General features: G+C 43.6%; 1 protein-coding gene across 2 annotated transcripts in view; it reads right to left on the bottom strand.

The window, feature by feature from the left end:
• Window positions 1-4,986, bottom strand: part of SLAIN1 (SLAIN family member 1) — a 53,320-nt gene extending 48,334 nt beyond the window's left edge. For both annotated transcript variants that reach the window (XM_087757317.1, XM_087757316.1), the window contains exons 1-2: window positions 4,502-4,986; window positions 1,059-1,198 (exon numbers count right to left, since the gene is read on the bottom strand). In XM_087757317.1, the coding sequence (XP_087613443.1) occupies window positions 1,059-1,198; window positions 4,502-4,986 (625 nt within the window). The remainder of the gene's footprint in view (window positions 1-1,058; window positions 1,199-4,501) is intronic.
• Between the last annotated feature and the right edge of the window lie 8,340 nt (window positions 4,987-13,326).

The following is a 13,326-nucleotide window of genomic DNA, read 5'->3' on the forward strand; positions in this document are numbered from 1 at the left end:
TGGGATGATGATTACCAACACAGAAACCACAGTTTAGTCCACCTAGCTTTAGGCAAATGAGCTCAACTGCATATTGCTAGGGCAATAACCTTGCGAGATTTTTTACAGTCAGTGCAAAGAGACAGATGCCTTCAGAGACTGATTCAGTTAAATGCCTGATTTTGGATAAGACTAATCCACAACTACCCATATCCTCCAAAGCACATAGGTACATGCTCAATCTCTCTTAATGACAGTTGTAGCTAGCTTATACAACCATATGCTCATATTGTCATTAGCTTTATTTCCTTCTCCTGTTGTCTTTCTATACTGTTCATTTGCATCTTCTTTCCTAGTGAGTTATAAATCTTAGGATAATATTTCCTACCTTAACCACTCTCTTCAATAACACTTACTACAATCTTAATGGGACCCTAGATGGTAAAAAAGTAAAAATAATGGTGGCTGGTATTTATTTAGAATAAAATTCAGCACACCCAGATATAACTCTGCAAGTTTGCTGGCACCGAACAGCCGTCAGATTGATCCCAGTACCTGAGGCTACTGAGAGCCCAACAAAGCAGTGCTAGCAGTCAAGGTACAGCTCTTCTTGGTCTGTCCGATACCTAACAAAGTCCCGATACCACATTAGAAGTGGACAAATATGCCTTTAAAAATTTATAGTGCCATGATAATTTTGGCTTTACAAAAACCCAAAAGCACTGTTTTTCAAATCTCAATGGAGATACCAATAGTAAAATTAGCATCAAAGTTTTCTTGCCAAGAGGTCCACTATTTTAAGCAATGGATGAAAACTGCCAAGTTTAAAAATCACGAGTTATGCAGGGGAAGAAAAGGATAACGAAGGAGGAGAACACTTTAAAAATTCATGATCAGAAACAAAAAATTCAAACAACTGTTAGCATTTATGTAGTGGAGGAAGACTTGCATACATCGGAAAAAAACGCCTGTCTGCCATTTGTAAAGCTTGCTAAATTGTGAAAAACACAAAACACGAGTGAAATGCCAGACCAAAAATGCCAACTTTACTAGCAAAGAAATTTGAAGAATAAGATTACCTTGTTCCAATCTAAAGCATAGGGAACGTTTTGCAGCCTCGATCTCAGGACTTGGATGATCCAGAACACGCCTGCACCACTGCAGAGGACTCAGTGATTTCTCTTGAGGAGCGAGAGTCTTGGTAGGCAAGACGTACAGCCTTAACCAAAATACACACAAATATCAGCAAGATATACAATACTTAGAAGTTTACTTCTGTATTCTCAATTTCCTGCCCGCTAATAATGTATAACAGTGCAATGCCTTGCAATATGATATTCTAATAACAAAAGATATTATGAAGTAAAAGAGTTTACAACTAGTTTTCTTCCCTCCTCGGAAAAGTAGATGGCAAAATATGAACTCTACAGGTCTGGCATGTCAAATCAAAGTTCAAGGAGACTTCTCATAAAAATCTTACATCGCATCATTACTAGAGTCTGAATTTCAGCACTGCCCAAAGTTCAAACGCATTAGGAGCTGTACACACCCCAAAGATGCTATCGCTTTTCCCTTTTGTATTTATCTGTACTGGAGATTATCTAATTTCAGTATTTGATTTTTACATTTAAATCACAATTTCACTGTGATCTATTTCACTCTTTTACCTATAACAATTTAATCAACTTGTCAGACTGCTGATGATAATTTAATTTTCATACACAGTATCTTCTCCCAGATGAACCAAACGTTGTACAAGTCAGATTTTTAAAGATTAGAAAACATTTGCTGAGACACAATGAAAATCCAATTTCAATATTCAATTCCAGCAGAAAAAAAAAAGGTAAGAAAAGCTAGTGTATACGCGTTATTCTCAGACAAGAGTAGGCAACTAAGGAGATGGTCGAGCACATTAGGAAGCCAGGTATCAAAGCAGATTTCATGGGGAAATTCTTGAAGCTGGGATCTGCCTTGCTGCTGTTGCCCTTGCGGATTAGCGGACACAAGCAGATGCCGGTTCACCTGGGAGAGCGCAGACCTCCCAGGAAGGGAACTATTCTTGGCCGCTGGAGAGAGCTCGCAGCTCCTTGGCCTGACCACTTCTGATCGATGGGGCTGCAGACAGGCAGAGGCAGATTCTCAGGCACCAGCAAAACACGCCACGGGCTGGAAAGGAATCTGGCCTGCACACAGCGGGTGCAAAAGGCAAGAATAAAAAAAGAAAGTATTGAGCTCCTCAGGGGACCACTAACAGGTAGCAGCCTTTCATCTTCAGGGTTTTGGCTCAACACCTACCCAAGTCCCCCGAGAGCTACTGTTCTCCAGTGCCTACTCACTGTTTTTGTTGGTTTGTTTTTTGGGGTGTTTTTTTTTGTTGTTTGGGTTTGTTTTTTTTTTCCCCCCCCTGTGAAGTCAATCAGCACTCACTATCCAGTTCACAAGGAATAAATATCCTCCCTGCTATTGCTACCTCTCTTAGCAATCCCAGCACAGATCCACTATTGACTTTCTTTGAGGACTCATTTCCCCTGACTTCCTGCAGTGCCTGGCTACACATTTCAAAAATGATACTGAGAAAAACGAAAAGGGAAAAAAAAAGGGGGGGGGGGGGGAAGAAAAGCTTTCAGCTTTCCTGTTAACCTGCAGAAGTGCTTCAAAAGCTGACCATCTGACTGATGAATTCTCAGTGATGAGACTTTTGTGTAAAATGCTGAACAGTAAAAAGAGGTTTGACTTGTCTGCAATGATGGTAATTCTACCGGGTTTTTTTTGTAACTGCAGTTAAAAAGAAAAAGCAAAAGGTATTTAAGGCCTAAAATTACTAATCAACAACTAGGATACGCATTGGTCTTTGGTTTTCCAGATAGCAGTTTGCTTTAAGGACTGACATTCCAAAAAAGCCCCAAGCAGCTGGCATCACACAGCTGACCTTTCACGGACAATGATGGAGACTTAGCCTTGAACTAAAAACATTCAACAGCTAAAACAACTCACTCTTAGTGGAATAAATTAGTTAACAAATCCCTGTTACCAAATGCTTCCTGTGGACACACACGTGTGTGACATCAAGGTAAGTTTTGGCCCCCAAGAAAAGCATTTAGGATTGCTTCCAGGGGGCAAAAGAAATAGGACATTTTACTAAGGCACATAAAATAACGATGACTTTCTACCACCCTGATACATAAACAGGGAAAACATTTTGTTTAACAGGACAGGATCAAAGAAATTTGATATTCCTTAATGTGAAAGAAAGTTAGGGGTTAGGATCAAGGTAAAATTTGCTTCAAGTCTGGACCAACAACCCCAGAACAGCCCTGCGCAGACTAACGGTAGACACAATTAAACAACACTGACAAAAATTTCCATGCAATTTGTTGATAATTCTCATAAGCAATTTTCCAAAACTGCAGCATGGTATTATTTGTAACATGAAGTACACGCAACCAGCATTCAAGACATGTTTATAATATTTAGATTAATTTTTAAATCCTTTCTCTGCTACCAAAAATAAGGATGCTTAAATGCACCTTAGCTGCATTATACTGTATTTTATTCTCAGCTGATGTAAACTTCAGCTCGATTTAAAAACTAACCACAAACTACGCTAACGCTTGGACGGCTACTTAAATCAATTACTTAAATATAGATAATATATATTTTATTACTGACACTTTAAAACAACTGAACATCAATTACGTTTAACATGGTTACGCAGCCAATGATTTACATAGTATTCCAACAGTGTTTGAACAGTCCCTATGATGTTCGTCCACGTTGCCGAGACAAGTTTTGAGGCACCAGGCTCACTTATTTATTTACATCTCCAGTCTATAATTTCCCTTTCTATTTGTTTTTAAGGGAGTGCAATCATTCCTCTAGGTCGATTTAATTTTCTGCTTTATCCATTCGCTATTCATTTCTGCTTTATTCAATTTACTAGCACCCAGCCGTGCCTTTTGGAGCTACAGGGGCTCTTAAGATACACAACCAACCATTTAGATCAATGTCTAAAAGACAAAAGCCCTCCCAAATCCCTGAAGATGGGAGACAATTGGGCAGAGATTTTTAGGATGGGGATGCTCAGCTAACGGCTTTCCCGGAACAATTCCGCTATTTTTAATTCCTTATGTAAACAGGAGGCTGAAACTAGGCTGAGACCTGAAATTAAAAGAGAGACGATCTTCCGCACAGGGGAAAAGGAGCCCAAATCCCCCGCCGAGGGCGCGACCCCCTGGGCGCGATGGGGGGGCAGCCCCCACCTGAGCCCCATCCCGTCGGCAGGGTTAACCGCACTGATGACACGTTTGGGGGGGGGGGGGGGGTATAAATAAGGCAGATTTACGTTTAAGCAGAACGCGATCAAGTGGATTGGGGGCTAATGCGCGTCAGAGCCCGGGGAGCCCCAGCGGGGTGAGCGCGGCGGGAGGCGGCGGGCGCCGCCAGCCCGGCTGGGGAGCGGGGGGCGCCGGACAGCGGGGTCCAGGGGCGCGGGCGGGGCGGGGCAGGGCCGAGCCGCAGGTACCATGTATCCTCGTCCTGTCCGCAGCCGCCGTCCTCCAGCTCCAGCACCGCCACCTCGTCCAGCACCGTGGCCGCCGCCGCCGCCGCCCCCGGACCACCGCCGCCGCCTTCCTGACCCCCGCCGCCGGCCGCGGGCTTGAAATACGCGAGGGGCTCCGGCGGGCCCAGCGCGGCGGCGCACAGCAGCGTGGGCACCGGGCTGGGCATGCACGGCGCGGCCCCGCCGCTGCCGCCCGCCGCGCAGGGGGGGCTGGCGGGGCGCAGCCCGCCGGCGGCCGGCGGCGGGGCCAGCAGCAGGTGCGGGCTGGGCGGGCCGGCGGCCACCGCGGCGGCGGCGGCGCGGCTCCGCAGCTGCTCGTTTTGCTTCTCCAGCTTCCGCACCAGCTCCTGCAGCTTCTTCACCTCCAGCTCGGCGCTGACGGCGGGGCCGGCGCCGCTCCCTTTCACCTCCGCCATCATCGCCGGCTTCAGCAAGGCAGCCTCCATCCTGCCGGCCCGCCGCCGGCACCTGCTCCGCCGCGCCGCCGGAGGGCAGCGCCCGGCCCCCGCGGGAGGTGGGAACGCCGCTGGCCGCGCTGGGGGCCCGGCCCGGCCCTGCGCTGCACCGCCCGCCCCCGCTCCGCCGCCGCTCCTGCGCCTCCCGTCAGCGGCGTCGAGGAGGCGGGCGGGATCCCCTCCCACTCCGGCCGCCGGAGCGCCGCGCACCGGCACACGGCGGGAACAAAGAGCCGCCCGGCTCCCCCGCCATCCGCCCGCCGAGAGGAAGGGCGGCGGGGGCCGCCTCGGCGGGGACCTCCGCGGGCAGCCCTGGGGCGGCGGGGCCGCCTCAGCGCCGGTCTTTAAACAAAGGTGCCTTCCCTCCGGCCCAGCCCAGCCCAGCCCAGCCCAGCCGCGGGTTGGGCCTGGCCCAGGGCGCCGCTCCTCTCCTGAGCCGTGTAATTAGAGCCTGGTGGTGTCAGGGTTATAATTATGCAGATTGAAAGTGTGATGGGAATGGGAATCACAAATAGGGGCTTTGTTGGGCTTGAAAGGAGCGAGTTCAGCCAAAAGCAGGCCTTTTGTGGGTTTGAAACGGGCTGATTCTAGGAGTTTTGATTCATCGCGAGGAAAGCGATGTATTTTTGAAGATGCGTTGCTGGTGAAGCAAGGAGACTGAACCAAGTGTACTCAAAAACTACATAATTGTTTATGTACAGGAGAACCCCTGAGATGAAAGATGCCCTCGTATTGACATTAATTCCTTTAACACAGTACAGATACTTAGATGGGTTTGTAACATTCGAGTCTTTGCTCGAGAGAGGGATGAATAACGTTCACTCATGGTGTTTTTATATCGCCCTTCATTGCCCAGCATTGAAAGAAACCATTGCTTGCGTCCCTTCCTCCCACCTCGCAGGTGAGCAGAGGTTCCTCATTTCCCTTAACTACAGTTACAGGGGGCGGCCTCCTGTGTTCCCCTCCTAAAGCTCTGATACGAAATAGGGAACAGACCTCTAGGAAGTGTGTAAGTCTCTCAGACGGCCATCAGTCCATCGCTACCCAGTTCTTGCGCGTCGGCTTTAGGCAGCGTGGCAGCAATGACCGCCCCCACGGCCTGCACCGTGCTTCGTCGCTGTCTCGGGTTGCTTAGGTAAGGAGGCACGGGCACTAATTCTCTTGCTCAGGGCAGAAGTAGACTTTGAAGTCATCCAGCCTGTCACCGTTTTCTCTCTTTTGTTTATAGTCTGGAAACTTTCTTCTGCACACGCGTGGGACAACGGCACTATTGTTTGTCAGTCTTTTAAGCACTCTTACAGTGCAAATGATAACAACTGGTACTACAAGAACGGCTGGGAAGGAAGATACAGCACGGCACAAAGCATCGACTTCCAGATAACGTAACTTTTTTCAATGAAGAGAATAAATGTCGCCCCCAGTGTACTAGATTGCAAGCAGATAGTGCTTAATCCGAAACTTTTGTTCGGTCTCCTCTGTCTCTTGGGAAGAAAGAAGTGGAAAAATGCTGAGAGTGTAAAAACCGTCTGGCCCCAATTCTGCCATGTGTCACCAGAGTGAGTAACGTAATCCAGTTTTTGCTACTACAGATAGCTGTAATCATTATTTCCATAAGTAAAAGAAGAATTGAGTTTCTACGGATTTAGCCCTGGGCAAAAGGCATATACCTCAGGTTGTTATCGCTAATAATGATACTAGCCTTAATTCTTAGAAATGCATGTGCGAATCCAGTGAGATTGCAAAGTGGTAAAAAAGATAAATAGCAGCGTAGGTAATACAGAGTTTATTAGGCATCAGTAATATACAATGAAAAAAGCCAAGAAGAAGTTTATAATAATGTCAGTGCTGGATGATGCAATAAGGCAGAGGAAATACTCGAAAGAGATTCCAACTGGAGTAATTATTTTTCCTCTTTGAACCAGGCAGGCAAAGTTATTTAGTGGACCAACAAAAAAACAGGAAATGGGTATCTGATTTTTTCAGTTGCCAGAACAGGTACAGGACAGTGTGGTCAGTACATTTCATCAATTAAAAAATCTAATGCAGACACCAGTTTGGAGGTACATCGGGTGACACATCTGGAGACACACTACAGCATGTAGCATCTTGGCACAGGATCTCAAGAGCCACCATAGAAATGCTTGTCCTCAGTTACGAGGCAAAGTAGTTGCAAATTTTCAACTGCCGTCCCCTGTTCGTGCCGCCTACGTAAGCGTTGCATGCAGGCACTCGTCTGGGCCGAGTGCCCAAGGAGAAAAAGCTTAGGACTGAGCATAGTGCCTTAGTATGGGTACAGAAGCTTTTCCAGGCAGTTCAGATCAATTGATCACAGGCAGGATCAGGCTCATTACGCCTCGTCCCCAAGAAAATGGTCCAGAAGGTTGGCTCTCCCTTGAGTGGGACAGCTTTGAGCCTAATTTCCATCCAGCAGTATGGGAAGAAAACAGCTTAAACTTGTGCATGCTCCAACGACCATGCTCACAGTCAGTGTGAGAGACCCTGTCTTTTTCCCAGGCATTTCCTGGGCGGGTGGATCTAGTAAAGGGTAAAAATGCATTTCACTGTGTTGTATTTGTAGCTGTATTTTAAATGTACACGTAATTTCATGAACCTGTAATTTCACTAACAACGTAGCTTCATGTAGAGCTGCTGGCAGATAAAATATGTGTTCATGAACACACTATCTCATGGTCTTCATGCTGGCCTGCTAGTCTTCTGCAAAGATGAACATCTTAGTCATTAAAATATTTGACCTAATTGTTTGTTTTTTTAAACACAAATTATTCTCCTCCCGATATTGACATTACTAATAAATTGTTAATGAGCTCCATTCAGTATCCCAGCACTAGCTGATGCGTTTGATCAACCCAGAACTTAGTAAGCTTTTTCCAAACCACAATGAAGACTTGATGGTTCCATTCCTTTTTTTAAGGCATTGATAAAATGTATTTAACACCAACCCAAAACATCCTAATGTGCCCATGAAACCTGTTATTCCTGGACCTGACAAATTATATGCCCTAAAGCAGCAGAGATCTACTATAGGACGTGACTTACGTGGTATCCTATAGTAGAAATTTCGGAATCAGTGTAGTTCCTAGTAGGCTCCCAATGCAGAGAACAAAGAAGCAGGAAGTCTACAAATCCCATCTGCTCTTCTCTGTTGATAAGCCTGTTGCTTTATGCTGCGATAGCTGCAGGCTGGACCTGCCTTTCAGGCAAGCTACTGAAGAATTAATTGCAGTAATCCAGTCTGGGCTATACAAAAGATGTGTTCCAATAAGGTCAGAGCACGGACAGTAAACTCCGAGTCTGGTGAGATTATTTTAAAGTGCAGTTCCAGTCTGAAAAATGACTGTGAAAGTAGTTTGATAAAAATAGAGTCACTACCATGCCAGCAGAAGTCCATCTAATCCAGTATGCTATCTTTAACAAAGGCTGATTGTATCTTCATAAGGAAAATATCTCAGAAATAAGACAAACATTGAGGGATTTTCTCCAGCTTTCAGAACTCGCCGAATCGAGACATCTGGACTGTTTATTTTTGATAACCACCAATGTGTAATAATACTACATTTGCTGAGCCCCATAGTTTTTAAACCATTTAAACATTAGGACTCTACAACACCCTGTGGCAATTAGAACTGCAATTTAATTATGTATTGTAAGAAAAACTATGTCCTATTATCTACTTTAAATCTGCTGCCTAGTAATTTAATTGGGTGTCCCTTAGTTCTGGTTTTCTGAGAAAGACAGAACGATTAATCATTCTCTATTCAGCTTCTCTTTGTCATTCATGACTTCATAAAACTCAGTTACTTTTCTTCCAAGCTGACAAGCCCTAATTTATACAGCCTTGCCCCCACAGAAGTTGGGCTGAACCTCCCATTGTTTCCCTCCATAATGAAAACTGAATTTTCTAACCCATTGTTTCCTTTCTAGTAATACTCCATATTTTCTTCTGTCATGATAGCGTAGGGAAAGACTGCGATGAAAAAGTCTTGTAAATCCAAATATACTCAGTTAAAGAAATCAGCTTAACCAAAAGCATATTGGCTCCTGCAGAAACACTCGTATATTCATGAACATACCTTGCTTTAAAAAAGCTGGAGGGACTCTCCTCCAATATATCATACATAACCAGATGCCTCTATATTCTGTTATTTATTATAATTTGTACAAATTGGCTTGATAGAAAATCAGACTAACTGAAATGTAGTTTCCCCAGAGCAGCTTTCATATTTTTTCAAGACTGATGTCCCAGCTGATGCTTCCAATTTGTTTGGCACCAAGCCTGCTTTGAAGGATAGGATAAGTGTCTGAGAAGGTCAGCAATGTCACACTTCAGCTGCTGTAGAGTTTTTGCAGAGATGCTACCTGGTCCTAGCAATTTGTTATTGTTAGATTCATAAATTTGTTCTAAAATATTTGAGTAGTTAAACATTTTCCTGGAGTTACAGCATAGATTCTCCATTCTCGATGTCTCTTGCCAACGTTTTTACTTCCTAGCTGTTGCTAATTTCCTGCTAATTGCCTTTCTCCTTTTTATACAATTTATTTCCTTTTTCAAACTACTATGATTCCTTCTGGCTTTTTCCTTATTGAATTAATATTAAATTGAGGTACATTGTAATCACTATTGGAATGGATTTTCTATAGAATCAAATCCAAAATGTCATCATTTTCTGTGAGCCCCAGTCACTCCAGGAAGTCAGTGTTTATCATATCCAAAGATATTGTCTGTGCATTAAGCTTAGGGACCCCTAATCTGTAGATCCATCTAGACAGACCTATACATGACAGTTCTAATTTAATGGATTGTTATTTTATTTTGACTCATCAATTCCATATCAAATCACTCTGGCTTTCAAATGCATTAATCCCCTGCCCTGCCCTGCCCTGCCCTGCCCTGCCCTTCCCCTTCCCCTTCCCCTTCCCCTTCCCCTTCCCCTTCCCTTCCCAATCAATCAGGATGGGTTGTTTCTTTCTAATGAGCCTTCATTGAGAACAAAGACTAATTATGCTTTCAAAGAAGCTTAAACATTTGCATTGTCTCCAGTATACATGTATATTGGAGAATATAATTTGATTCGCAGAACCTCACTGCTGATGAATAAGAAGGAGAAGGTAAAGGGGGGGATGTGGAGTTCAAGGTGGTTAATAAATGAGCTGACAACGTTAGAGTAAAGGTTCTGAAACAGCAGATAGGCCGTTTGAGTGTAAAATGTTGAAGAGCATAATGACAGAAGTACAGCTTCTCTCCCGGAAGCTAAAAATGCATGACACACATTTTGCCAAAAATGCCAATTTCAGCTTGATTTGTCTTCAGGGGACAGTGGCCGTTGACACAGGAAAAATTTCTTATTTCATGATGACATGAATATACTGGAGGGTTCAACTAATTCTGGTCATTTTTTTTTCTTTTTTTTTCCGTCTTCTGTCATCTTTAATTTTGTCTATCTGCATATAGTTGGAGAAGCAGATTCAAGAAATTCAGCAGCTTTGCAATAAAGTAGAAAAAAATTTACTATTGACGTTAGCAACTCCATCGTATGGATAACTAAGTGATTTTTACAGTTTGCAAAATTTTAGTAAGTATAGGCCAACAGGCTGAATGCTTTATGATACTGTAAAATGTTTTAGAAGATACCATGTTAAAAAACTAAACAGCAATATGCTTAGCATTGGTTATGTGACATATCTAGGAAAAATTAAATATTGCAAAACCCCCTCATTCCAGCAGTATATATGTTTTTTGAGAAGGCACATCTGAGTGGCACTGATACCATGTCAAAAGAGCAGGGAAAGTATGCAGTTGCTTGGAAGGTTTTTCTTCTATCAAAGTGGGTGTGTTAAATTTTCAGATGGGGAATGGTTTCAAAGAATGAGTACGGCCACTTTCATCCAAGTTCAGTTTGATCAAGCAAAAATCTTTGCTGAATATCCATAAATGTCCATGTAGTTTATTTTTGTGATTTCTTTTTTCCCATCAGATGGGATCTAAAAAAAAGCCTAGCATGCAAAAACCTGTCCTTGCACTATCTGTAACCCACTCGATCATGAAAGATCCAATAAATGGCAAAGATACTAGAGGGGAATTTAGGTACGGTTAGAAAACTTAAATCCAAACTTTTTTTCCAGACCCTCTCTTCCATACACTGTATAACTTGCAGAGTACTCGAGGCCTTTCCTGTAACAGATCATTAGACCAGCACAAACTTTTGCCATTCCTCCTGCCATGTCAGGTCTCCGGGGTCTGGGTAGTGATGGATTGATCAGTCTTTCTGGCTCTAGGTCCCTTTTGTCCATCCTGCAGATGTATGGTCGGTGTCAGGCACACCTCCAAGGCTGGAGGAGAGCTGCTCTATAATCAGCCCTTTCTGGGACAATCTGGAAATAGAAGAAACGTGGTGCAGCAACGGCATTTCTTGAGTACGCTCAAGACGTATGATGAAGGATGTATGAATTGTGGTGTTACAAAAAGAGCATGTTCTTCTTAGCTAGATCTTTTCCTTGTGTTTGTTCCAATTTCTTTATAAGAAGCAACGTCCCTCCTACGTCTATTCCCCGGTTTCATTTATGTTCCTACTGAGGAGATCCTGATTCTGAATTAGAAGGCAGGGGAGTTTTAAAACAGTCCTGGTGATCTCCAAGTTAAAAACTAGAAACGGGAGTTCTCAAAGCACGTGCTCTTCTGACTGAGTATCTGGGATGTCTCACACGACAGTTGAAGAGGCAGAAAAAATACTGCTCTTTCCCTGTTTTCCTCCTCCAGCTTTCCACAGATGTCATTCATGTCAAAACTGGTACGCTTGCTCCCATGGAGAATTTTGTTGTGAGAAAACCAGTTTTTTAGTACAAAAGGCTTTACTGGTGCTTTTACTTATCTGTTACTTTGGTAAAAGGATAAAAGAAATGTTCAAATGCATTGTCAATCGTATGCTTTTGTAGATTTTCCAAATATTAGTACTTTAAATATTTGTCTGTTTGAGATTATAAAGCTACAAGTACGGTTAGCTGGATTCTTATTCTTAATTCCAAGATTTGAACTACGTACAGGGATAACATAATTCAAAGTTCCATAATTCAATGGATATGGGATATGGGACAACATAATTCAAAGTTTCACTCCCTAGAGGAACCAGAAGATATGAAGATAAACCAACGTTTTCTGGAATATTCATCTTACAGTCAAGTTTGACTATTCATTTCAGTGGCACCATTATTTATGGCAACAGTATAACTTTTTAAATTCCTATCCCCAGTTTTCAAAATCACTGATTCTACTTGTCCTTAATTGGCTTCTTTGCATAATGCTTTCATCTTTTTCTTAATCTTTTCTCCTTCTGCTTCTTTTGGGTATTTTGACATCTGAACACTATTTTTCCCCTCATTAGGAAAAATGGCTTGAATGCCAGAAAAACTTTGCATTTTCTTTCCAGAAATGATTGTTTCTTTTTTTTTTTTTTTTTTTTTTTTTCCTGAGTAGGTAGTTTTAAAACGTTGGCTGCCCATTGTTTTGACCACAATAGCTGTCTAAGCTCCCTAAACAGATGTCTGATGATGGCACAGCAATGCCAAGACTCAGACAAGTGCTTTTGGCATGATTATACTCAGATATTGACTCTAACAGGACAAAAACAACCAGTTTTAAGTCTTGGCACAGGCTATGAGACTGTAGCCGTCAATTTATAACTGACACAGTTATAAAAACTCCACGAAAAATAGTACATTTAAAGGTAGCTTGCTTGGGAAGGGAGATGAAATCTGAGTTTTTCTTGAGCCACTTACGCAGGTGCAGCAGTACCACCCAGAGGCCACTGCTGTGCTGGGCACTGCACAAACAGAAGTAGGTAGTCCCTGTCCAAAAGAGCTCAGAGACTAGAAAGGCAAAGATGATACTAGGGCTTAGAGATCATCATATGAAGACATTTTTAGTACTCCCAGATGAAGACCCCTAAACGTCCACTCCCTCACCATCCTGCTCCAGCCAAATCTGAGCGCAGACAGCTCCTCTAACATTGCTAGACAGGAACACAGCATTGACAGAGATAATCAGAGAATCATTCAGGCTGCTTTTAATTATGAATTAGACCACTAAGATGAGATGGAGAAATTCCAGGATTTGGTCTTTGCTCCCAGGACTGTCTCTATATTTTCTATTCAGCAGTCATTCCTGAGAGGTCAATAGGCACAGACAGTGAACGTGCAGGCAGTGCAGCTGTCCTGTGGGCCATGGGCCATAGGGATCCACCCTGTGGAGGTCGGGGAACATGGTAAACACATGAATGGGAACATCTAGTTTATTCCACGCACCAGCCTGTTCCACTG

The sequence above is a fragment of the Nipponia nippon genome, unplaced genomic scaffold (assembly GCF_047370975.1).
Source record: "Nipponia nippon isolate SJK-2023a ecotype South Korea unplaced genomic scaffold, ASM4737097v1 scaffold_2, whole genome shotgun sequence".
Classification (NCBI taxonomy): Eukaryota; Metazoa; Chordata; class Aves; order Pelecaniformes; family Threskiornithidae; genus Nipponia; species Nipponia nippon.